Source organism: Phocoena sinus, chromosome 10 (assembly GCF_008692025.1).
Source record: "Phocoena sinus isolate mPhoSin1 chromosome 10, mPhoSin1.pri, whole genome shotgun sequence".
Lineage (NCBI taxonomy): Eukaryota > Metazoa > Chordata > Mammalia > Artiodactyla > Phocoenidae > Phocoena > Phocoena sinus.
In genome coordinates, this window is record NC_045772.1 from 65,289,729 (window position 1) to 65,312,162 (window position 22,434).

The 22,434-nt window shown below is 50.3% G+C and overlaps 1 protein-coding gene across 1 annotated transcript in view; it reads left to right on the plus strand.

Annotated features, from left to right (window-relative positions):
* The first annotated feature begins 14,465 nt into the window (after window positions 1-14,465).
* Window positions 14,466-22,434, plus strand: part of COL2A1 (collagen type II alpha 1 chain) — a 30,812-nt gene continuing 22,843 nt past the window's right edge. The window contains exons 1-8 of the mRNA XM_032646645.1: window positions 14,466-14,707; window positions 18,580-18,786; window positions 20,265-20,281; window positions 20,491-20,523; window positions 20,625-20,657; window positions 20,756-20,809; window positions 20,974-21,075; window positions 22,104-22,181. Of these exons, the coding sequence (XP_032502536.1) occupies window positions 14,623-14,707; window positions 18,580-18,786; window positions 20,265-20,281; window positions 20,491-20,523; window positions 20,625-20,657; window positions 20,756-20,809; window positions 20,974-21,075; window positions 22,104-22,181 (609 nt within the window). The 5' untranslated portion in view covers window positions 14,466-14,622. The remainder of the gene's footprint in view (window positions 14,708-18,579; window positions 18,787-20,264; window positions 20,282-20,490; window positions 20,524-20,624; window positions 20,658-20,755; window positions 20,810-20,973; window positions 21,076-22,103; window positions 22,182-22,434) is intronic.

Below are 22,434 nucleotides of genomic sequence, written 5' to 3' on the forward strand. Positions count from 1 at the left end.
AGATATCTAGATTTTTTTTCCTTTAAGTATTGGACTCTGACGAACACCAAGAACCCTCCTTCCCCTAGGCCTATGTATACATTTGCAAATCACTGCAGGGGTTCAGGGAACATCTGTAAATTGAAAACCTCTGTTATATAGGATAATCTCCATCTCCAAAGGAAAACTTTCCTTTTGATATCTTGGAACTCTCAGCTGTTCCTTCTAAGGAGATGTACTTACTTGTTTTATTTGCAATGGCTGTTTATTGAGTGCAGGGGAGCATGCTGGGTAATTGTGGGGAGAGGTGAAAGAAGCCAGGGCGGGGCAGCTGCCTTCCAGGTGCTTTCAGTCCAGTGGTGGGGTGGAGAGGGGGAGCCGCGGGAAGGAGCCCCCAGGCTGAGGGAGCAAGAACTCTGCCTTGAGAGGAGGAGGAACCTCTTCTGCATAATCTCTCCTGGGGGGTTGTTTGTTGGCCAGCATCAGTTAGGTCTCTTAGTGGCTGTTAATGTGTTTGTTTAGGGTCTGTTGTAATGTCTCTGAGATAAGGACCAGCTCAGTTTACACTCCACCTTCAGGAACTGGGCTTGGGGCCTAGGGTACCTGTGAGGGAAGCGAGGCGGTGACCAAAGGCCTTCCTGGGCTCCTGAAATTGGCAAGGAAGACACTGAGAGGATCAGCCAGTGCACAGGGGAGAAGGGCTTCCCTCTGGGCTGGACACATAGCCAGGTTTTTTAATGAGGAAACAAACTTTGTTCTCTTTTTGATTTTCTTTTGAGAGGAGGTATGGGAGCAAAGACATTTTTGATGCGGGGTTCTTTGGAGAGCGCTTAGAATCTTTCTGATCTTTTTTTTTTTTTTTTTTTTTGTGGTACGTGGGCCTCTCACTCTTGTGGCCTCTCCCGTTGCAGAGCACAGGCTCCGGACGCACAGGCTCAGCGGCCATGGCTCACGGGCCCAGCCGCTCCGCGGCATGTGGGATCCTCCCGGACCGGGGCACGAACCCCTGTCCCCTGCATCGGCAGGCAGACTCCCAACCACTGCACCACCAGGAAAACCCTTTCTGATCTTAATAGCCAACTTTTTGCTATTCCCCCACCCCCATCCCATCCCACCCCAGTGTCTGCGAACCCAGACACCTGCAGTCAAGTCCAAGTGGCACCTAAAGAAAAGACAGGCTGTGGTGCTGGTGTACGGGGACCTAGGCCAGTGGGGCAGCAGGTGAAGCACTGAGACAGGCACAAACATGCTCTGGAAGTGACAATATAGTAAAGATGGCATTTGCACCAGTGAGGAAAGATAGACTTCTCAATAAATGTCCTGGAACAACTGGGTACACACTCGGGTAAAAAAGTTAAAGTCAGATTTATACCTCACACCTTAAAATGAAATAAGTTGCGTATGGATGAAAAGTTTAAATGTAAAAATTAAACTCTGAAAAAAACTCAAAGAAACCATGAGGAAAAATTTAAATCTATGAATTAAGCCAGAAATCAAAATAAAAATAATTTTGACCATAAAAAATAAAAGGTTTTTGCATGGCAAAACAAAAAAATCACCATAGGCAAACTCAAAAGACAAAATGTTAAACCGTGAGAAAATACTTACCACTATTACTGCAGCATCATTTCATCAAAAGACTAGAAATGGCCCAAATGTCCACCAAAAGAGGATTGGTTAAATAAATTACGGTTTATCCACACAGTTGAATGCTTAGCAACCAATAAAATAATGAGGCCATTTTTAATGTGTTGATATGAAACCATCTCCAAGATACACACAAAAAAAATGAAGTCCCATGTAGACCAGTGTGTAGAGTATGTTACTATTTGTGTTAAAATGATACTTACCATTTGTAATGCGAGGGGTGGGGGAACAGTTGCTGAGCTATGCTTGGAATCTCTGGGGAAGGAGACCTGAGAACTTGTCATGTTGGTCTCTTCTGGGAGGGGAAGTAGCTGACTGGGAGGGAGACTTCACTTTTTGTAACTTTGGAATCTTGAATCATGTGAATGAATTACCTATTAAAAATAATAGTAAAGTTATGATAGTTTTTCTTTAAAAAAAAAAAAAAGAAGAGAAAAGAAAGAAGAAAAACCAAGAGTACTTTCCTTTCTTTGTAGATGATGCAAAGCTGACCCAACCTGGTTCATGGTGAGATGGCACCTCACTGCATTCTCCTCTCCTTCTTTATGGGCTCTCCCAGCAGCCACGCTCACAGAGATTTTTAGGGAACAGTTGTCTGTAAAAGCTTACCACCAAACCACGATTTCCATAAACTTGGGTTTCCAAGCCTTTCTTTTGAGTGGGGGACAGTTGATCCTATAGCTAGAGGATGTGACTCACAAGCAGCACTGATTCTGGGCAGGGACCATGTACTCTTTCTAAGAAAACTGTGTGCTTTACATGACTGCAATGGAGAACCCTGGAGAAAAAAAAGTGCGTTATCCCCAGTCAAAAAGTTAGAGGGGAGAGAGAAAGAGAGATTGAGAGAGAGAGGACGGGAGGGGAAGGAGAGAGAAAACAAAAGGAAGCAACTGAGTGTCCATCGACCTGTGACCGGTGCTCCATGGTGCATCCGTGCAGAGGAACGCCGTGTCACATGACCACACAGCGAAAGAGGAGGTGCTTCATCTGTGCCCAGCTGTTGCATGTTGTTCACGCTTTACGTGCCTAAGGCTGTGCTTTATGCCGTGAGCGTGGGGTGAGGAAAAGAACCACAGGTATGGTGAAGCTTTATCGAAGAAACAAAACTATTCTGAAGAATGTCAGCCTGGGTTTGGAAAGGATGGAAGGGGCTTCCTCACTTCCAAAGTAGTACAGGTGAGAGAGGGTTGGGCAGGGGAACTGGCCCACATTTTAGCCCGTGTTTCTACATCTCTTGTTACCTCACTGCAGTATCACTATTCTGGTACTATCGTCAATAGCAATCTGTTATTTAGGGAATAATTTTGCCGTTTCTCAAATGTGCAAATACTGCTTCTCTGACTGGACAATAACAAAGCAAGGGTGTTATTATTCCGCAAGTTCAGCTCCCTGCCTGTTGAAGCGCTCCACGTACTTGGAGAAACAGGATCTCACACTTGAAGTCGACAGAGAAGAAGGGGGTAGACGTAGTTGGAAGGCCCAAGCTCTCCTTTTGCCTCTGGTCAAAACTAGCGCTGCTTTGGTCAAGTCCCTACCCTTCCTGCCAGGGCCAGCCAGGCCTAGGGTGAGAGGCACGTAAGGCACTTGCTTTGGGTGCAAACTTTTAAGGACACACACAAAAAGCCTTAATAATCAAGATAAAGAGTATTTTAAGGTAATATTTTAAAAATAAAAATTAATACCAAAAATCCATGATGAACAGAATGTCCACCTTTGACATTATGGCTCCCAGCTCTGCTCCCTAGGTCTCATTTCTCCACCTCTAAGTCAAGAGGGTTGGACCATTTGACCTTCCAGTAGCCTGCTGGGCCCTAACGATTTATGGCTCAGTAATGAAGTACCGTTGAAGAATTAGAGAGCATTTAGCAAAGTGCTAATTGTACAGCCTAGATAACAGTACAGGTGGGTGACAGGGAGTCTTTGTCAAGTCAGTGGGACAGCAATAAAGTTAAGACAGTTGGAGGAGATAACATTTAGCCAGCTTTCTTTCTCTGTTCTCACTGGGCATAACCTACCTACGCAGCCACGGAGGGAAGAAAAATCCTCCCACTGCCTCTTTTCCTGATTCTCCCCTTAGAATTAGGTTCACACCCAGTCGGAGCAAAGAGACAGCTTCATTCAGATGTGGCTTGCGTCCAGGGGCCTGCTGGCTAACAAAACCTCCTAAGGATGTCTGGATGTCTGCAGGATGCTTGGTAACCTGCAGGTGGAGGTGGATTTGGAGGAGGCAGCAGCAGATGTCCTTGCTCTGGCTGTCCTAGGACACTCCCAGTGTTGGCCCTTACTCTTCCCTTGCCCCAAATGGGCAAAGCATCATAGCTTGTTCCCTTGTTTCTGAGGTCACCCTTGTCTTAACAGAGTCTTCTAAGGTCGACATGGAGAAGAGTTATGGATAGAAAGCTTAAGAAATTCTCTGGACACGTCAAGACAAAGGGGCAAATAATCATATCGTTGTGGATCCCATTTCCACAGTGGATCACTTGCATCTCCAAATTACCCAAGTCAAGGATGAAATTCCTCAGTGAGACTCTGGAAATTGACGTTCCATACAGGGGCTGCAGCTGCATCCCTTGGGATAGCCATGCTGTTCACGGGACCCAGTTTTCTCAGAGCCTGATTTCAGATATGCTTTTCCCGAGTCTTTGCCAGCTGGAAGATGAAGACTCATCTCCTAAAATGTCATTCATCACTAGAAAGTGACTGGGGCCTTTGAGGTCCTGTTCGAATCAACAGGATGAGAGAGTCCAGCTCTTCAGGAAAATCCACCTTTTCTCTTTGGCTCCAGTGACCCTCGGACATTTGCTGAGCTACAGGGAAGGACAGCTGAAGAGAGTGGCATTGGAAAAACCAGCCGTCTCCACCCTGGATGGGAAGAATATCTCCCTTCATGGGCCTGCTCTGGGATGCCAGTGTTATCCAAGTCCCAGAGTAAGCAAGTGAATGAGCCCCTCCCGGCCCTCCAGTCATCAGGCCTGTTCAGTACCCTCTGGTGGTGTGGCATTTGGATGTGTTTTGTCAAAAACTTATGAACATCTCACTCAGGCGTTGGAAACAAATATAAGCCCCAGCCAGTTCTTTTACTTGCTGAGGATGAATAACTCCCTTTGGCTTCCCAGCCAGCCGGGCCCAACAAGTGAATTTCGAGGCTGAGAGATGAGGCACTGGCCCTCACACACACTCATCCATCAGAGTGTGACCCAGGCTGGCTGCGTGGCCCAGGAGCAGCCATTCTCAACCTTGGGAGCACACTGGAGTCACGTGAGGAGGGGGCTTAAAAAGCACTGGTGCCTGAAATTCGGATTTAACTTGTCTGGGGTGCAGTCACAGCTTTGGGAGTATTAAAAGCTCCCCTTATTAGGAATTTGAATACACAGTCAGGTTTGGGAAGCACTGGCCCTGGACTAGTACTTCTCCAACTTCATGTGCAAGCACATGACCCTGGGATATTGTTAAAATACAGATTCTGACTCAGTAGGTCTGGGGTGGAGCCTGACATTCTGCATTTCTAACAGTCTCCCAGGCGATGTGATGGTGCTGGTTTGTTTGCAGGCCACACTTTGAGTAGCAAGGTTGTGACATGTGGTCCAAGATGGTAGCTACTAGCCTCATGTAGCTAATTAATTAAAATTAAACCCAATTAAAACTTAAAAAGTCAGTTTCTCAATTGCATTAGCCACTTTTCAAGTGCTCAATCATCACATGTGGTTAGTGACTACCATCCTGGACAGCACAGATGTAGAATGTTTCCATCATCACAGAACTGTTAGGCAGTTCTGTCTCAGAGCATCTCTTTGTCTCTGAAGCTGTATTGGAGCAGCTTGAAATGTGGGTCATCTCTTGAAATGTGGGTCGAAGCTTTCCTGGTGCGAGGACTACAGAACACTTCTTTTGCACTCCTCACATCGCACCTGTGCACTGGGCTTGTGGAAGATGCTTGGTTAATGCTTGCTCAGGTTAACGCACTCAGGCTTTTGTCCACAGGCAAGCATCACATAAACACTGGCTGACTGACTGATGTCTACTTGGGCATCAATTAGCATTCTCATGGAGTTTTATCCAGGACAGCTCAATGGGCTTGTCAGAGGTTGATGACCACGTTGCACTGGGAATGCCTCCCCTACCTCTGGCCAGCCGCTGATTCAGGCAAGAAAATGCAGGGCTCCAGGTGATGGCCTCTCAGAGCTTCTGCTGTTGTCAGTCCTTATAGCCTGGAAGATGGACCAGGATACACTGGTGCAGCTGATAGGCACTTCATCTTGCAAGCCCAACTCAGAGGTGACAAATCTAGACATATTCTCTCTTCTCAAGGTATTTTTTTCTGGGTCTTGGGGAAAGGGAAGTACTGGAGGCGGCCTGCCTCCTGTGTCTGAGTAACCGCTCTGCTCCTCCTTGGGTGACTAGCATGGACCCAGGTGGAGCTGGGAGAGGGGTGCTGAGCCCAAAGGCAGAGGAAGTGCCATCTGACTTAGTCACACTGGATGGGAAAATTAAACCCTCCAGCCAGTTGATCCCTTACCTTCACAGTGGTTGATTTTCAGATTCAACTGATGGATCATTGATAGTGAAACTAGAATTAGGGTGAAGTGATAGAGGAAAAGAAACTGGAGCTGGTGCCTCTCATTGTAAAACCACACGCAGCTACCTCGTTTTACAGATGAAGCCTCTGAGGCTCACCGAGTAAAGCAATTGGATCAAGATCACGAGGCAAGTTAGACGCATGGGTAGGCGTAAAAATTAGGTTTCCCGACTCCAAGGCCAGTGTTCTTTCCATTGCTCCGTGCCCAAGAGATCTGCAACGATGCATAAGCCATTCAAGAGAAGAAATAAAATATTACATAAATTTTTATCTCTAGTACAATACATGTGTACGTAGGTGTTCGTTAAATGTTTGCTAGTAGGATGATAACGAAATTGCTTTTTTCTCGTCTTCTCACTCCCAGCCACCACATCCTACTGCTGGATTCACCTTGCACACACTGCTTCTGGGATAACTAAACCTCCCCCCCACCCGTTTACTTTTTCAATAGTAAATATTACAGACTACACAATGCGCAGTTGTTGAAACCTCAGAGGCGGGACTGTATATATGGAGGAACCGTAGATACAGAGCGTCGGGGTAAATTATAGGCCGATTTTCGACTGCCAGAGGGTCGGCGCCCCTAATGCCTCTCCCCGTCAACTGTAGAGCATGGGTGCTACTGTGACCTGAGAAGAACCAGCTCCACTCTCTCCCATCTTTGAGTTAGATCCTCTGGAGCTTCTCATCAAACTGGATCAAAAAGACTTACAGGGTAATTTCCCCCCAAATCTTGGCCTTTCCACGGTTATGTTTTTGTTTAAACTGATAGGTATTGAGAAGGTTAACCACTATCCTACCTTCTTAGGGAGAAGTTGTGCCCAAGTATCGGGCCCATGTATCCCTAGTGCCAAGTTTCCTTTTCAGGTAATACTGAATGTTTGTGAATCCCGAGTTTGTGTTACTGACTTCAAAACAATGAAAACACTTTCAATTCTATACCTCAGATCCCAGGATCTTCAACAATCAACCTAGATACTATCAGTTGTCATCCAAACTCATGGAAACATAACTGGTAAGACAAAACTGTTAACCGGACTAGACTAAATTAAAAGCAGAGAAGTGAGATTGTTTCTTTATGGTATGGTAGGCAAGTGGGGCAAGGGTAAATACGTAGGGTGGGGACAATGAATGCGGCTCTGAACCTCCTCTGTGGAGTGCGCTGCCAAGGCTCCACATCTGTATTTCATTTATCCTCACAATAAGCCCAGGAGAAAATGGCTATTATCCCTGTTTTATGGATGAAGTTCAGAGAAACCAAGTAACTCGCCCAAGGGGACAGAGCTGGGAAGCGCAGTTGCCTTGTCTAGCCTGGGCAGTGAAAGGGCGACAGTTAGGGCATGTGTGTTTCTAAGAACTTTTAGGATAAAACCAGACAGGCATCTTGAGGGGCTGGCACAGGAGGGAACTAGGGTGTAAGTGGGATTCTTTACTCTTGTTTCCGTGAGAACGGAGCTCCTGTACTGAGGATTCCCGGGCAGGGTCCCCAAGTGACAATGAACAAAGCCACCGTCGGGGCCTTGCTGGTGGTGTCTTAATTAAGCTGCCCGAGGAAGAAACTTACAGCTGGGGATGTGGAGGTGGGGTTGATGGCAGATCTCTGGAGATTCTAACGATTAGGAAGTAACACTTTGGCACAGGTACGACGAAGCTGCCTTCGCTACCCAAAGCTGTGCGAAGAAGAGCTATTCTCAGTTAAACGCCAGGCCAGAGGGCTTCCACGTGCGGCATTGCACTCAGCTGCCTCACATCGTGATACGCTATGTTGCAACCTGTGGACCTCGTAGGTTGCCTCTCTATGTGACTATCTCCCCCGAGATGGTGGTCTCCCTAAGGACAGGATCCACGTCAAACAGATCTTTCTGGATTGGTGCTCAACACAAAACAGTGGAAGGAATGCCGGCTGAGGCATGGGAGAGGGAGACGGGCAGGAAGGGGGACAGAGTGAGGGGAGACAGTCAAAGAGAAGTCCCTGGCTCTGAGCCCAGGAGTCTGGGGGGCGGTGTCAGGGGTAGTGGGTGGGTGTCAGCAGAGGGCCTGGCCTGCAGGCTGGAATGGGGTGCAGGCGTGCAGAGCAGGGGGGTGTCCTGTCGGGCCCTAGACAGGTGCCTCTCTCAGCAGGACAGACGAGGCGCCTTCACTGGGTTTGTGGCTGGGGAAGGGCGCACATATGTCCTCTGCTCCCTCCTGAGGTTGTTTTTGGTAGAGGAACCCACCAGAAGCTTACCACACATTCCCTTGAGCTTTTCAAGGACTTCCTGGAAGGCAGGTCCACCCCACCCACGGGGGTAGAATAAACTTGGTTTCCAGGTGCCTGGTTTTCTTGAGGGGTGAGAGGGGGAGAGGCAGGGGTATGTGCCCTGCTAGGCCCAGGGGCTCCAGTCTAGCTCCCAGCTTTCCATGATAAATTCCTACCCAGGAAGAGTTCATGGGTCACGACCCTGAGTGGCAGGGCTGGTGGGAAAGAGGTAAGACATCAGCCTCCACTCCAGCCCCGACACTCTCTCCATGGAGCTCCGGACTCAAGTTCTAGAATGGGTCCATCTCTTCCTGGCACCGACCCCACTTCCTATCAGAGAAATGGAAGAAGAGTGACCTCCCACCTACCACAGAAGGAGATGTTAACACGCTCACAACCCCAGCAGCACGCTTTCCAAAGTCCTGCATCTGTCTCCTCCTCGGCAAACCCTCCGTCCATCCCTCTCCCTCAACTCACTTCTCCTTTCTGCCGCCCCTTAACTCAGGCCCCCTCCTTGCCACGCCGGCAGACGCAGTGCACACACGATCGCAGCTGTCTGGAACTGAAGACAACACCCGCTCTATTAGCCAGGGCCGCAAAGAGCTATCCTCCAACCAACATGTAGACCAGCACTCCTCCAGCCTTAATGGGCGCATGAGTTATCTGGAGATTCGGCAAGATGCCAAATCTGATTGAATGGATTCTGTGGACCACTCTTCCTGTAGCAAGAACTTAGAACACTTACTACGTGACAGCACTGTGCTAGACAGACTTTGTGGGGAAAACCGTAAATGTAAAAATTACGGCCCCCGCTCTCAAGATGTGTGAATAGACCCAAGTAGGAGTTTTCTACATGGTTGAGGGATAGACGAACGAATGAACGAATGAATGAGGGCACAACGGTATGGGCTATATATTCGTGCAAAGAGTTCAAGGGAAGGAGAGAGATAGGAGATAGAAGCCACCCACTTTCACATGTCTGGCAGGTTGTCGGTCCCTCGAAGGGTGTCCCCTGGAGCCACCATGCTGTGCTTGCCTCACGAGTGCCCGGAGCAAAGGCTCCCTGGCTCTTGCAGACAGATGTGGCTGGACGACCGTGACTGCTTCACAGCTCACGCAGCTCCAGCATCGCTGCATCGAGGCAATGATATTTTTCCCTTCACCCCATAACCAGCAAGAGCTGATGAGAGACACACGTGTTCCGTTAAGCCAGAAAGCCACGTACTTCAAGAAAATGCAAGATATTGCGTGAAAGGGATTTGTTTTTTTAAAAAAAGTGAAATGGGAAGGTATTTCCGTGTAAAAGTACAGCTATTTCTTCAAAAAGTAAGCCTTTAGAAAACCCAGACATCTTTTTCTTTTGCCCCAAAGGCCTACCTAGTAGGAGATAAGTAGAAAAGGCAAAAATGAGAAGTTAAAAAGGCAGGTCTGAGCCAGACCCAGTGACAACTAGTGGCACTCATGGAGTCCTCTGTGTCTGGCCTTTATCTCATCCCTGGTTCTATGTCTTATTCCCACTGGCCCCCGTGGCTGACTCCACACTGCTCTGGGCCCCCTACCATGTCTTCTGGTTCATCTACCCTCCTTTGCTTTCTTATAGGTGCCTCCTGTCCTCTCACTATACCTCCACATTTCAAAACCCCACCCACCCTTGGAGACTCACTTCTCCTAGGAAACCTTCCCCAGATTGCTGTATGGCTTCCAGAATGCTGTTCTTTCTGTTTTTGTTTGGTTTGCTTTTTAGGAGGAAGGAGGGTACCTTGCTTGCGGCATTTTTCACAGTCTTTTTTTCTCATTTCCCCTGCAGATTCAAAGACAGTCTCTTAATCCTCACTGTATCTCCATTTCATACAGAAGTGGGTGTTCTGTATGAGTGCTAAACTGAACGCGTATGGCGCTGGGATAGGACCGAAGAGACAGAGTTGGATTCTTTATGCTGTTTACGCTGAGACTACATAGTAACACATTTATGCTCCCATGAAATGGAATGTACGCCACGAATCTAGAAACCCTACCCTGGACAGTCCTGATCCTGTTATTCTGCCCCAAAAATGCCAAAGGAAAACATAAACACATCTTGAAAAGGTGTCTGAACTGAGCCCAACCAACAGAAGCTGAATGTCGCTGAGCAAGTTGGCCCGGCTCTCCCTCCACCCACCGTGGCTGGCTGTGTGAAGTGCGTGCATTCATCATCTGCCATATTTGGGGCTTACCTCTTCGGAATGTGGATCCTTCCTCACTTTATCACTATTTTTAAATGGGATTTGTGTAGAGGGAGAGAAAGCGAGCTTTTCTTTACAGTTTACCTACAGATATCTTTCCCAATAAGGCTGTGTCCACTATAAGTCTAAATTTAATATCCCCGTAAAAGAGAGAAAAATAGTGAAACAGTTATTTCGTTTATGCAACACAAAATGGTTTAATCCACCTGTCTCACTAAGTTGGTCTGATTTGGGGTAGATACTCTGATTGTGTCTGTTTAATTTCTAACTGTTCTACCAAGCCTGCCGTACTTAAAGATGTAAGTGAACAGTGAAGGCCACGTGGGACCTTCATCCTTAGCCATCGATGCCTTTCTTCCACTAAGTGGGGGGAAATAGCAGCTCTTTGATTCCACTTCAACAGTTCTAGACATTGCAGTGCTTCACATCTATTTAACACTGCTAGAATATAAGGTTTTCCACATTAAGTGAACAAACATTTACTTTCATTATGTTTAATGGAAACCTTTCTAAAATGGAATACAAGTTTCCCTGTCTCCCCGAAGAGACCATATGCAACTTGAGTTAACATTTTTTTGGACGTTTAAGTTCATCATATGAACCACAGGGACAGCAGCCAATGCTATAAACCAGGATACTCCTCGGAACTAATGAGGGCTTTAGGACTATTGACCCCTACCCTACTGGCCCTAGGCAACCGTGGTTTTCATTGGTTCCTTTTCTATCTCCTGTCTTATTGTCCCTTCTTGCTGTTGTTCTTCCTGTGTTTCATCAACTGCTCTCCTGTCTTACCTCGATTTTTCTGCATCGAATTGGTGAGGTCAGATGACTGTCTGTTAAGGCAGTATCTAAACTATGAATTAATAGACACGGGATAAGAGGGACTCTGCTATGCATAAAATGCATAAGGTTTAGCACATAACACAAATTCTGGCTGCCCAGAATTCTGAGCACTACTTCTCCCCCCAGATCACAGGTTTCTCTCTCCTTCTTTACAGTTTGTTGGCTATGTTCTGGATAGCGAGATTGCTGGGTAAGTAATCTCCAAATCAGTGATTTTTTTGCCTCCCACATATAGGTTCAGTCCCAGTCTGAGTCACAAATTAGGGGTTTTTAAATTGTAGATGTTTGGATTCATGGATGGGTAAAATATTAATACTGGTATTTAGTTGACTTTAGAATTTAAATAATTTCCATAGTTTATTGTGGCTCTGTCGATTTAAATTTTATTTTGCATCTGTCAATTCTCATCTCTGATGAAAAAACTTCCCCCCCGCCATGGGGAGTAGAGAACTAAATTTTGTATTTACAGATGAACCATTATTACTGGGAAGACTCCAGAGCTCTTACGTGTAGACACAGTTCACTGCGAAGGTGAATCACAGAGTTAGAGGATGAAATCAAGAGTAACTTACCAACAGAAATAGGTATAATTTTTGTCCACTGATCCAGATCACTTTGAAATAGGCTTCAATTTTTTTCATCTATTTTAGTGTTTTCACCCAAACTCTTTTTTTTTTTTGGTTGAACTTTTATGGCCACTTGTATTTGAGGTCAGTTGTATAAATGCCTAGATTTGCTTGTATTGTATTGCTTGTATCAGAAAATATGTATTGCTTGTATCAGAAAATAAATCATATTTTGCATCTAAATGCAGTAGTCCACACGGGTTTTCTTAAATCCTCCTATGTCCTAAAATTGTGCTAGGCAACTGTGCTTGTCCCCAAGGAGCTTCTAGGCTCGTTAGTAAGATAAGGCCAATGAATACGGGGGGGGGGGGGGGGGGGGCGGGGGAGGGAATGAAAACCACACAGAAAATTATGTAGCTTAGAATACAGTCGTGGATACAGGCTATAAGTGCCAGAGGGATTCAGAAAGGCAGGGAGACATTGCATTCTAGAGATATCAGAGAAGGCTCTCAGAGGGGCGTAAACGTAGGGGGTCTTGAATAATGTGTGAGATTTGGTCATTCTACCTTCCAGGTGGAGAAGATAGGACCCATGGCTCCAAGCAGGGCATGGGACACCTCAGGGGGTGAGACTGGCCTTCTCCCAGCTGGGGCTAGGGAAAGGCTCAGAGCTTAAGGCAAGGTCTTGAACAGGAGGATGGGAAAATAGCCAAGGAAGGCCCATGGCAGGTAGAGGAGAAGTTGGAACCAGTGCTTTAATCCTTCACCCACCTCCATCCAGACTAGACAAAGCGTGGAGGTTATTTCTTTAAACAATGCAAGTTCCTTCACTCTCGAGCCAGCACACTTGCACTGAAGTTAAACTCTGCACACTTGGAATTCAGGGCTCTACTCTGAGAAGCTTCAAAGCCCAAGGGTGGGGTGGAGAGAGGGAGGAAAACCCCAGAGCCTCCTGTGAAGACTGAGGCCTGGGTGGAGAAGCAGCTTCTAAGCTCCTTCAGCTTCAAGGAGGAAAGCGCTGCAGAAACCCCACCACTGGGGAGGGGATTTCTGGTTAAGTCAAACTCCAAATTCTGAGTTGCATTAAAGTTTGCCTTTTTGCCTAAAGTTCTTTGTTGGGTGGGGGGCGCTTACAATCCTCAGGGATAGAAAACCGTCCAGAGGAAGAAGGCCTGCTTGGGGGCTTTTCCTCCCTGGTATTAATGGAGACACCTGGAGCCAAGAGACAAGCACAGCTGAGCCCTTCTCCAAGGCGGCATTTGGGCCAAGGTGGCAGAAGGGCGCTCACCGGGGAAGGTGAGATGAGGTGGGAAGTGAGGGCCAGGGGGCCACCTAGGGAATTCTGGCTTCTCCTCTGGCTCACAGAACTCGGTCCAGCTGGAGCAGCCTCCTCCCTCCCTGGCCAGAGCTGCTCAATCCCGGCCGGCAGCGCCCACTCCCCCCGCCCCGCCCCCCAGGACTCCCAGACCCCGGCCAGGAAGAGCAGACACCGAGTTTGAGCCTGGAACTAGACAGTCCCCCACCTCGGCCGCGCGCACGGTTTAGTCTCGCCTCCCTCGGTGCTCTATGTCTCCTCGAGCCCCCTCCCCAGGATCGCACGCCGCCCTCCACACCTTCACACAGGTCTCCCTCTGTGCTGTAACACACCGGCCCCTTTCCTGGCGTTCGGCTCGGGTCAACGCCTGCTGAGGTTCCAGACGAGGCTCATTCATCGCATAGTTGGATGGGGGAGGGGCTGGGGGGCTGTCGTTCTGAACCTCCAGGTGGGAGCCCAGGGGCCAGGTGCCCCGAGAAGCTGCTAGAAGATAGGTCAGGACGACGCCCCCAAACTTGGCCCTGCTTGCCAGCCTCCAAGGTTTAGAGCTCCAGTTACTTCGTGGGCTCCCCCTGCGCCCTTCTCCTCGCCTCCCGCCCAAGGTCCCAACGCGATGCCCCCTCTCTCCCTCCCCCGCTGCTCCTTTCTACGCTTCCCCTCCTCCCTCCCAAGTCTTTTCCGTCCACGGTCTAGGGCTCGCAGCCTGCGCCTCTGCAAACACCCCCCGCCCCTCCAATCCGGGCAGAACTCCGAGGGGAGGGGCCGGAGGCCCCCCTTCCCGCCTGTGGTCGGAGAGGGCAGCGCCGCAGCCCCGGGTGGAGGGGAGTACAGGGGCCGTCTCTGCGCCCCGCCCGATCAGGCCACTCGGCACACTAGGGGTGGGGGGCGGGAAGCAGGGCTAGCGGAGAGGGGGGTCCGGCCCGGGCAGGTGCGGGCTCTGGCTGGGCCCGGGCGGGCTCCGGGGGCGGGGTCTCAGGTTACAACCCCGCGGGGGGCCGGGGGCGGCCCGCGGTTTGGGCGAGTTCTCCAGCCTCGAGTAGAGCCGGGCGCATATAACGGGCGCCGCGGCGCAGAGAAGACGCAGAGCGCTGCTGGGCTGCCGGGTCTCCTGCCTCCTCCTCCTGCTCCGAGGGGCCTCCTGCATGAGGGCGCGGTAGAGACCCGGACCTACGCCGTGCTCCTGCCGCCTCGCTGCGCTCCGCCCGGGCCCGGCTCCGCCAGGCCCCGCGGTGAGCCATGATCCGCCTCGGGGCTCCCCAGACGCTGGTGCTGCTGACGCTGCTCGTCGCCGCTGTCCTTCGGTGTCACGGCCAGGATGTCCGTAAGTTGCCCACAGCCCCTGCCTGCCACCCTTCTGTGCCGTCCCGCCGCATCCTCTTGCCTGGCCCTCTCGCGCTCTGGAGCCTGCGGACGCGCAGAAGCTCATCGAGCGGAGCTCTGCAAGTCAGGGGCTCTGTCCGAGCGTCCTCCGTGCCGGTCGTGGTTGGAGGCATTTGCAGGTCCCTGCGTTGCAAAGGAATACTAAACAAGCAAAGCGTCGGGTCCGAGGTTTGCGCACAGATTTTAAGCGCGTTCTTTCCCACCAGCTTTGATAATTAGGCGCACACGCACACAACGTGGCTTCCCGAAGCACTCAGAGTTCAGCAAAACAGGTGGCGGCCCATCGAGCTTAGGAGAAGTAGGAGAGAAAGAGCGCGAGCAAAGGAGCGAGCGAGCGCCAAGGGGTTGACGGCCCAGTAGTGTCCAGGGGTTGGTGCCGGGGGTTTCAAAGGGAAGTTAGACAAAGGAGGTGCTCGGAAACTGGTGGGCTGAAATCCGAGGCCACAAAGAAGGGCTTCGGAGAGACACTCTGCGACCTCATCGCCTCTCGCGGGTTTCCTCCCCCTCGCGGCTGGCCCAGGAGCAAAGTGCAGCCCTCTTCGCATCTCGGCTTTCCCCTTGCCTCTGAAGGATACAGAAACTTCCCGTAGGAGAGGCCATCTGAAAGGCGATAACATTCCAACCAGCCTGTGCTTTTCAAACGCCCAGGAAAATAGCGCCCCCTCCCCGCCGTCTTCCCCCCTAACATCCCCACCCCCGCCCAGGTACTACAATGAGTTACTTTTCTAAAAGTTTCTGGAACTAACCGAGGCTCTGCCAGGTGTGTGTGTGCGCGTGCGTGCGTGTGCGTGCGTGTGTGTGTGTGTGTGTGTGTAGCAGAGGAAGGAGACACGGTTGGTCGATTGCTGTAACAATTTCAACCGAATATAGTTAGAGACGGCAGTTTTACAGTCTGGTCCAAAGGCGGTTGGAACCGCACCTTTCTATCGCCTCCTTTGGTGAAGTCTCACTGTCTGGGATTATATTTAGGACAAATGAAGCCTGGAAAGTGTATTAGGTAGAGAAGTTATTTTTTTTCCCACGTGTTTGGGCACGTTTCCGACGGCTGGGATTCCAGCCCTGTCTTTGTATGTTACAAATTGTAAATCAATCGCAGGGGAAATTTTTTGGCGGGGGGGAGAAATGGAAGTCAAAGTCCGTCTGCCGACGAGGCTGTCTGCAGTCTCGTCTGCCACTAGGCTATCTCCAGACACAGTTTAGAAGGCTGCGGACCCAGAAGGACTTACCATTCATTAGGGTGGTTGACCGGGACAGGGTCAGGACTGGGGCCCGCGGTGCAGCTGCAAGAAGCCCCGGGCAGGAGATTTTGGTCAGGCTGTCGGATGGTGCGCTAAGCTGGAGGCCCGCTCCCGGGTACTTGTTGGAATACGGTGCGTCTATAAGTGGCCCCAGCTCGGACTGACTATATATTTGTCCTAAATTTGCATGTACACACTCACAAAACTGTCTTCTTGACTGACCTCTGCCTCAGTTCGCAGTGGAATTAGCTAGGTGACTCTAAAATAACTCCCCAATTCTCCATCTGGTATTAGAGGCTCTCACTTAAGTGGCAGTGTCTCAGCGCCGCAGTCTTCCTAGGAGGTAGTGAATTCCAGTTTCTTGGGCCCAAATCTTCCAGTCGATTCTCCTCCTCCCCAGGGGGAGTGCTTTGGAGCCGCTGACTTCGCACCCTGGCGCATCCCGGCTCCGTACCCCCCTCCCCTGGGTCAGCGGACCCAAAGACGTGACGTGGGGAAAGACGCAGTCTGCGTGGACATCAGGAATGTCAGAAACCTAGAACTCTGGCACGACCCTCCTCCCCATCTTTCCACAAGTTTGAGAAACTTATTGGCTGCGGCGTCTTTGACCCACATCTGCACTTCACAGCCCTCTCCTCTGAATGTGCCCCTCGGCTCAGGGGAGAGACCTCAATCCTCCATTGTGAGGCTTGTTTGCGTTGGGAGATTGGCAGCGATGGCTTCCAGATGGGGCTGAAACGCTGCCCGTATTTATTTAAACTGGTTCCTTGCGGAGACCTGTGAATCGGGCTCTGTGTGCACTCGAGAAAAGCCGCATTCATGAGAGACGAGGTCCGGTGGGTTCCCCAGGACTCCCCGACCCCCTCTCCCACAATACTCCCCTGTGCCCGCCCGCGGACACCTCCCGGGCTCCAGCCCTGCGCAAAGCGGCTGCGAAGCAAAACAGTTCCCCGAAAGAGGTAACTTTTTAATTGGCCTGCTACAAAGAATCACTTATGTGGCGCTGCGGTAATGAGGGGAACCCGATCAGGCGCGCCGGGATGCTATCGGCAGCCGTTTCGAACAGCAATTATGGTGGCGCTGGGCTCCTCCGTCCACACCTAGGGGATCCGGTTACGGCGCTGGCTCCTTTCTGGGGCAGTCATTTTATCCCACTTTTCACCCTCCCAGTGTCTGTGGGCGAGCCGTGTCCAGAGCCGCAGCCACAAAGAGTCACCCGACGGCTCTCACGCCCAGCGCTGCGGCCCCGCCCTTGCGCCCGCTCATCCCCGGCCACCCTTCCGAGGGAAATCTGATACGCCTTCAGGGTGCACCCCGCTCTCCCAGCACTTTACTCTCTTCCCTCATGGCCCCTCTTGGGTTTTCTTCCAGTCGCTCTCCCGCAGCTCGTTTTCTACAGCTCCACCTATATATAGCGGTGCGTGCGCCCCGGCAACAACTGTATATACCCTAGGCTCCCTCCCCCGCCCCCGCTCCCCTCCCCGTGATTACTCGCCTAAAGGCTGGGTGGAGTGGTTCTAGTGGAAAAAAAAAAAAAAGACAGAAAGAAAGATTTATCTTTCAGTCTCCTTAAAGAGCACAGGGCGGGCCGTTTCTCTCTCCGCCCACCTGGTTTGTGGCCCTTTCCTATTATTCAACCCCCGCAGTCGCCAGGGCTTTGGGGATTTTGATGAGAAAAACAGCACTGGGCGCTCCCCGGCACGTGGCGCGGGCTCGGCCGCGCTTGGCGCTCTCCGGAGCGCTCTTGTCAGCGCAGGCTTCGTTTGCAGGGCGAATTCCGGAAGGCAGGTCGCTTGTGGAGAGGGACTAGTGCATGCCGTTCTTGGTCTGCGTTCCTGGAGGAGGCCAGGCCTGAACTGGCTAATCTTAGCCCGGACCAGGCATTCAAAGCCCCCTCCACACACCCCCTTCCTCCAAGCTGGGCTGTTGTCTTCAGATGGAAGCAAGGTCTCTCCAGAGAGGGCTACAGCTGGAGGTCAGCACCGGCAGCGGGGGCGGGGTTCTTTGGCCCTGCTTGCCTCCCAGGGCATTTTGTTATACCCTTGGGTCCCAGGTGTATTGTTTAACTGGGCCTATGCTCCTCCCCAAATTGGTCCTAATCCTGATATGATTTAAAGAATGGAAGAAGGTCCTAATTGTCACAGCTCCTCCTCTCACACACCCCCCACCCCCATACATCACTTTGGGAGCCTGGCTCTTTGCAGAGTCTAAATTTTGTGGGTAGAATTTTCTGCACGCCTTCTAAATTTTAGCTGTCAGTTGTATTTAGCTAGATGCACGAAGACAGTAGGCATAGTCAGTCCCCCTCGCCTTCCCTGCTGGGTCAGGATTTCCACTGGTGAATAGACAGCAGAGTGCAAGGCACACAGCAAATGTTTGTTGACTCCACGGAAGAATGAATGATGTCTTAGAAAAATCATTTTCAAGTTCTCTGTGTTCGAGTGGCCCGAGCCCACCTTCTTCAGCATTTGAATTATGTCGAGTTGACCTGCAAACTCTTTCTCTCTTTCCCTTCTGACTCCTCACCCCCTCCTTCCCTTGGCTGTCTGCTTCCCCTGCCCCACCCCCGGTGCAGAGAAGGCTGGCAGCTGTGTGCAGGACGGGCAGAGGTATAACGATAAGGATGTGTGGAAGCCCGAGCCCTGCCGGATCTGTGTCTGTGACACTGGGACTGTCCTCTGCGACGACATAATCTGTGAAGACATGAAAGACTGCCTCAGCCCCGAGACTCCCTTCGGAGAGTGCTGCCCCGTCTGCTCAACTGACCTCACCACTGCCAGTGGTCGTAATTTATTTATTTCCTGTTCCACATAAATAAATTACTTGCAAGGGCAGCAAATGCCCTGCCATGGATGCCGGTCATCTCTGCGAAGCAGAGGGGCTGGTTATCCATGGGACCCCAGCAGCTGAGGCTGAAAGGAAAGGCCATTTCTCGCTTGCAGGTTGACACTGAGTGAGCCTGACACACTAGAGGGGTCCTTCCTCACCCAACACCTCCAAAAACTACGCTTCCGAGACACGGAGGACAGAGGTGATCCCACACAAGTAACCTCACTGGAGTCACCTCTGCAGATCCCTAGAGCCGCCGCGGAGATGCAGTGCTCCTTCCGGCCAAACCGCAGACTGACTCCTCCTCCAGTACCCACACCTCGGCTTCTCTGTAGAAGGCCTCAGATGTATGGTCTTCAGTGTGGAGCGAGCTCTGCTGGCCAGCGCGCAGACAGAGAGGGCAGGGCCCCCTTCTTGAAATACGGGGCACTCGTGGCCGTTTCCATTTGGTTTTGCCTCTGTTGGCGTTGACTGCCAGTTAAGAAGCAAGTTCCTAGGAGAAGGGCGGAGATGGGGCTGGGACAGAGCCCCGTGTGCCTGCACCCTGGTGGGTTGTTAACTCCCAGGGGGAGCCAGGGCTGGTGGGTGTGCAGGTGACCCCTCCTCAGCTCTGGAACACATGCCCTATCTCCCTGTAGGGTGGCTGGGGACACACATGTAGGCCTCTTGGGTGGCCCTCACTTTTCCCTTCCCGCTCAAGTAGAGAAGACAATTGAAAGGGAAGCGAGCAGTTGCCTTTCCTTAACACTTCACCCACCCTGGAAAGCTGCTTGGGGAAGCTGCTTTGATGGTCCAGATTCCCAGATCATTTCTGAGGGGACCTGTGTGAGTGAAGCGTTGATCACCTTTACGACTTCGCTGCTGCAAAGGGGGAAGGGGTTATTGACTCGGGGTGGCACTGGCTCCAATGCCCTCTGTAACTCCTGTGCTCTGCTGTTTTTTTGTGCTTGCTTCACGGAGATCCAGCTTGAATGTAAGACCTTTCCAACTACCTAACTCTTCTTCTGGGGTGGAGGAGGTTGGTGGGGGGGTGGGGTGGCGCTTGGGCTACGGAGGGGCTTCTTACCCTGTGAGGAAGAGAAGAGACTGAACCTCCCAGTTTCGGGAGCTTGCTTTCTTGGCGGCTGATTAGATCTTGAATTCTTCCTTTTCTCTTTGTACCACCCCTGCTCCGTGCTTGTGCATGCTGACTGCCTTTTGAATAACAAAGTCTGCATCATCTCCATTCCTCACGGGACCTCAGCAACTGCAGGACCCCAGTGACCCTAACACCCCAACAGAGGGGTTCAGTGGAGTGACAGGAAGCTGCCTCCTTCCCTGGTTGTGTCCCTTTCTTTGTTTGATCCGTTCAAGAGTGTCTAAGTGACAAGAAGTTGTACGTAACCATCTCATGAATCTTACATTTTCCTTCTCTATTTTTTCCATTTGCAGGGCAACCAGGACCAAAGGTGAGGATTTTTGCTGTTTTTTGCGCTTTCCTTTGCCTTTACAGTTCCTTCTTTAGAAGCAGTGCTATGCTTATTCAGCCTGCGGTCTTTAGACATCAACAGGGATCTGTTTCAGAGGGCATCTCGATGCAAGGGCTCCTGGGCAAGGTTGTGTGCTTGGGGCTTGGTGGGCTTGCTTGGCTCAATCCTGACAGTGTTTCGTGTTTCAGGGACAGAAAGGAGAACCTGGAGACATCAAGGATGTAAGTACGGTTTATACTCCCACGTTGCATCTGCTGCTCTAACTGGGTCATGTCCTTGAGGTTCCCTCTAACTTGCCATCCTGTGGGTCTCTCTGTCACAGATTGTAGGACCCAAAGGACCTCCTGGGCCTCAGGTAAGAAAGGGAGAAACCCCTTCCTCCGTGTCTTCCTTGAGTTACTGAACTGCAGGCCCCTGGTCTGGCTGTCATCTCAATATTTTCTTCACTTTCAGGGACCTGCAGGTGAACAAGGACCCAGAGGTGATCGTGGTGACAAAGGTGAAAAAGTGAGTAGAGAAACAATGCTGTCTGACCCTTGTGGGCTGCCAAGGTTCTCTAATCTCCCCCTCCCCAAATGACTGACTACCTACCTCCTCAAGGGCAGCCTGTAGACAGATGGTTCTTGCATAAACACTGCTTCTCATTGGGGCCTTTTTCTCTTTCTGCCAAGGGTGCTCCTGGACCTCGTGGCAGAGATGGAGAGCCTGGGACCCCTGGAAACCCTGGCCCCCCTGGCCCTCCTGGCCCCCCTGGCCCCCCTGGTCTTGGTGGAGTAAGTATCCTTATGTCCCCTTCCTTCAGGCTGTCCCTCCAGAAGCGTGGCTTCTAAATCGCTAGTCACACTCACCTGGCTGGCTCCTAGGGCTGCCAGCAGTGTGTACACAGCCTGTCCATGGGCTTCTCCCCCAGGCCTATAATTTAGTGGAATCACATAGTAGGCGTGAGACTGTGACGCTAAGGGATGACTTTTTTCACTCACTGGGTTTCTGCAAAGCAAGTCTTCAGTTACCTGGCTTCCTGGCGTCTGTACTGTGTGGCTGATTCTTGGGAGTGGGTGTGGGGCTTGGGGGAGAGGATGACTGGGCACTTGTAGTTCCCTGGAAGAAGAGTGACCGCTGTCCTTGGAAGACATTGAATCTTCATCTTTGCCAAGTACATTCCAAGCGATCATTTATTCTCATGAAAGAGCCCCACTGAGCGAAGGTGTGTGGCTAAAGTCATTTTTGGAATCAAACCAATCAGCAAATTATATTATTGCCCAGTTTTTGCAGGTTTGCCATTTTGATGTTTGCTATGATTTAAATTTTTAAACTTGAATGGCTCATAGATGCCTACTACATCCCCTATTAAAATATTTCAAGACTGTTCATTTTAGTCTTTTGCTGGGCATTAAAGTCTTGGAAAAGAAAAACAGAAACTTTCAAAGTGATATTTTTAGTTATATTTCTCAATTTATGTTAAATAACGTATTTAATATTTTAGAATTTTTTTAAAAAACTTATGAAATGAAATGCAAGTAATGGATACTCTTCCAAATAACACTTCATCTCCCAGGGAAATGACTATGCCACTGTCATCTAATAACCCATTTCCAAAACAATTTTTCAGGAATCATTAGTAATTCAGATCAATGCTAGGTTAGTCTCCAACAATTAGAATTTATCTAAATAGAGTATTTTCTATCCAGATATAGCTTACCTAGCCAAGTAGGGAAAGCACAGGGCCTCCCAAGCTTTTTTTTTTTTTTTTTTTTTTTTTTTTTCTCCCAAGCTTTTAATGTTGTTGGGTTTATATTTGCAGAACTTTGCTGCTCAGATGGCTGGAGGATTTGATGAGAAGGCTGGTGGCGCCCAGATGGGAGTAATGCAGGGACCAATGGTAAGAAAAAAAAAAACACCAGTTCTTTGCAGCCAAAATGGCAGGAGGTGGCCCTTATTAGAGCCAGGGACTCTGACAACCTCACTTTACAGGTAGTTGCTTAGAGCAGCTCTTCCCCAACAGTTACGTAACCTCCCATTTAGCTAGCCCAAAGCATTTGGGTTTTAACGGCGATGGATGCCAGTTTTAATGATGCGCTGGAGTGACTAAGAAGAATGAGGATGGAGAGAGGCATATAGGCTGATCTGTCAGA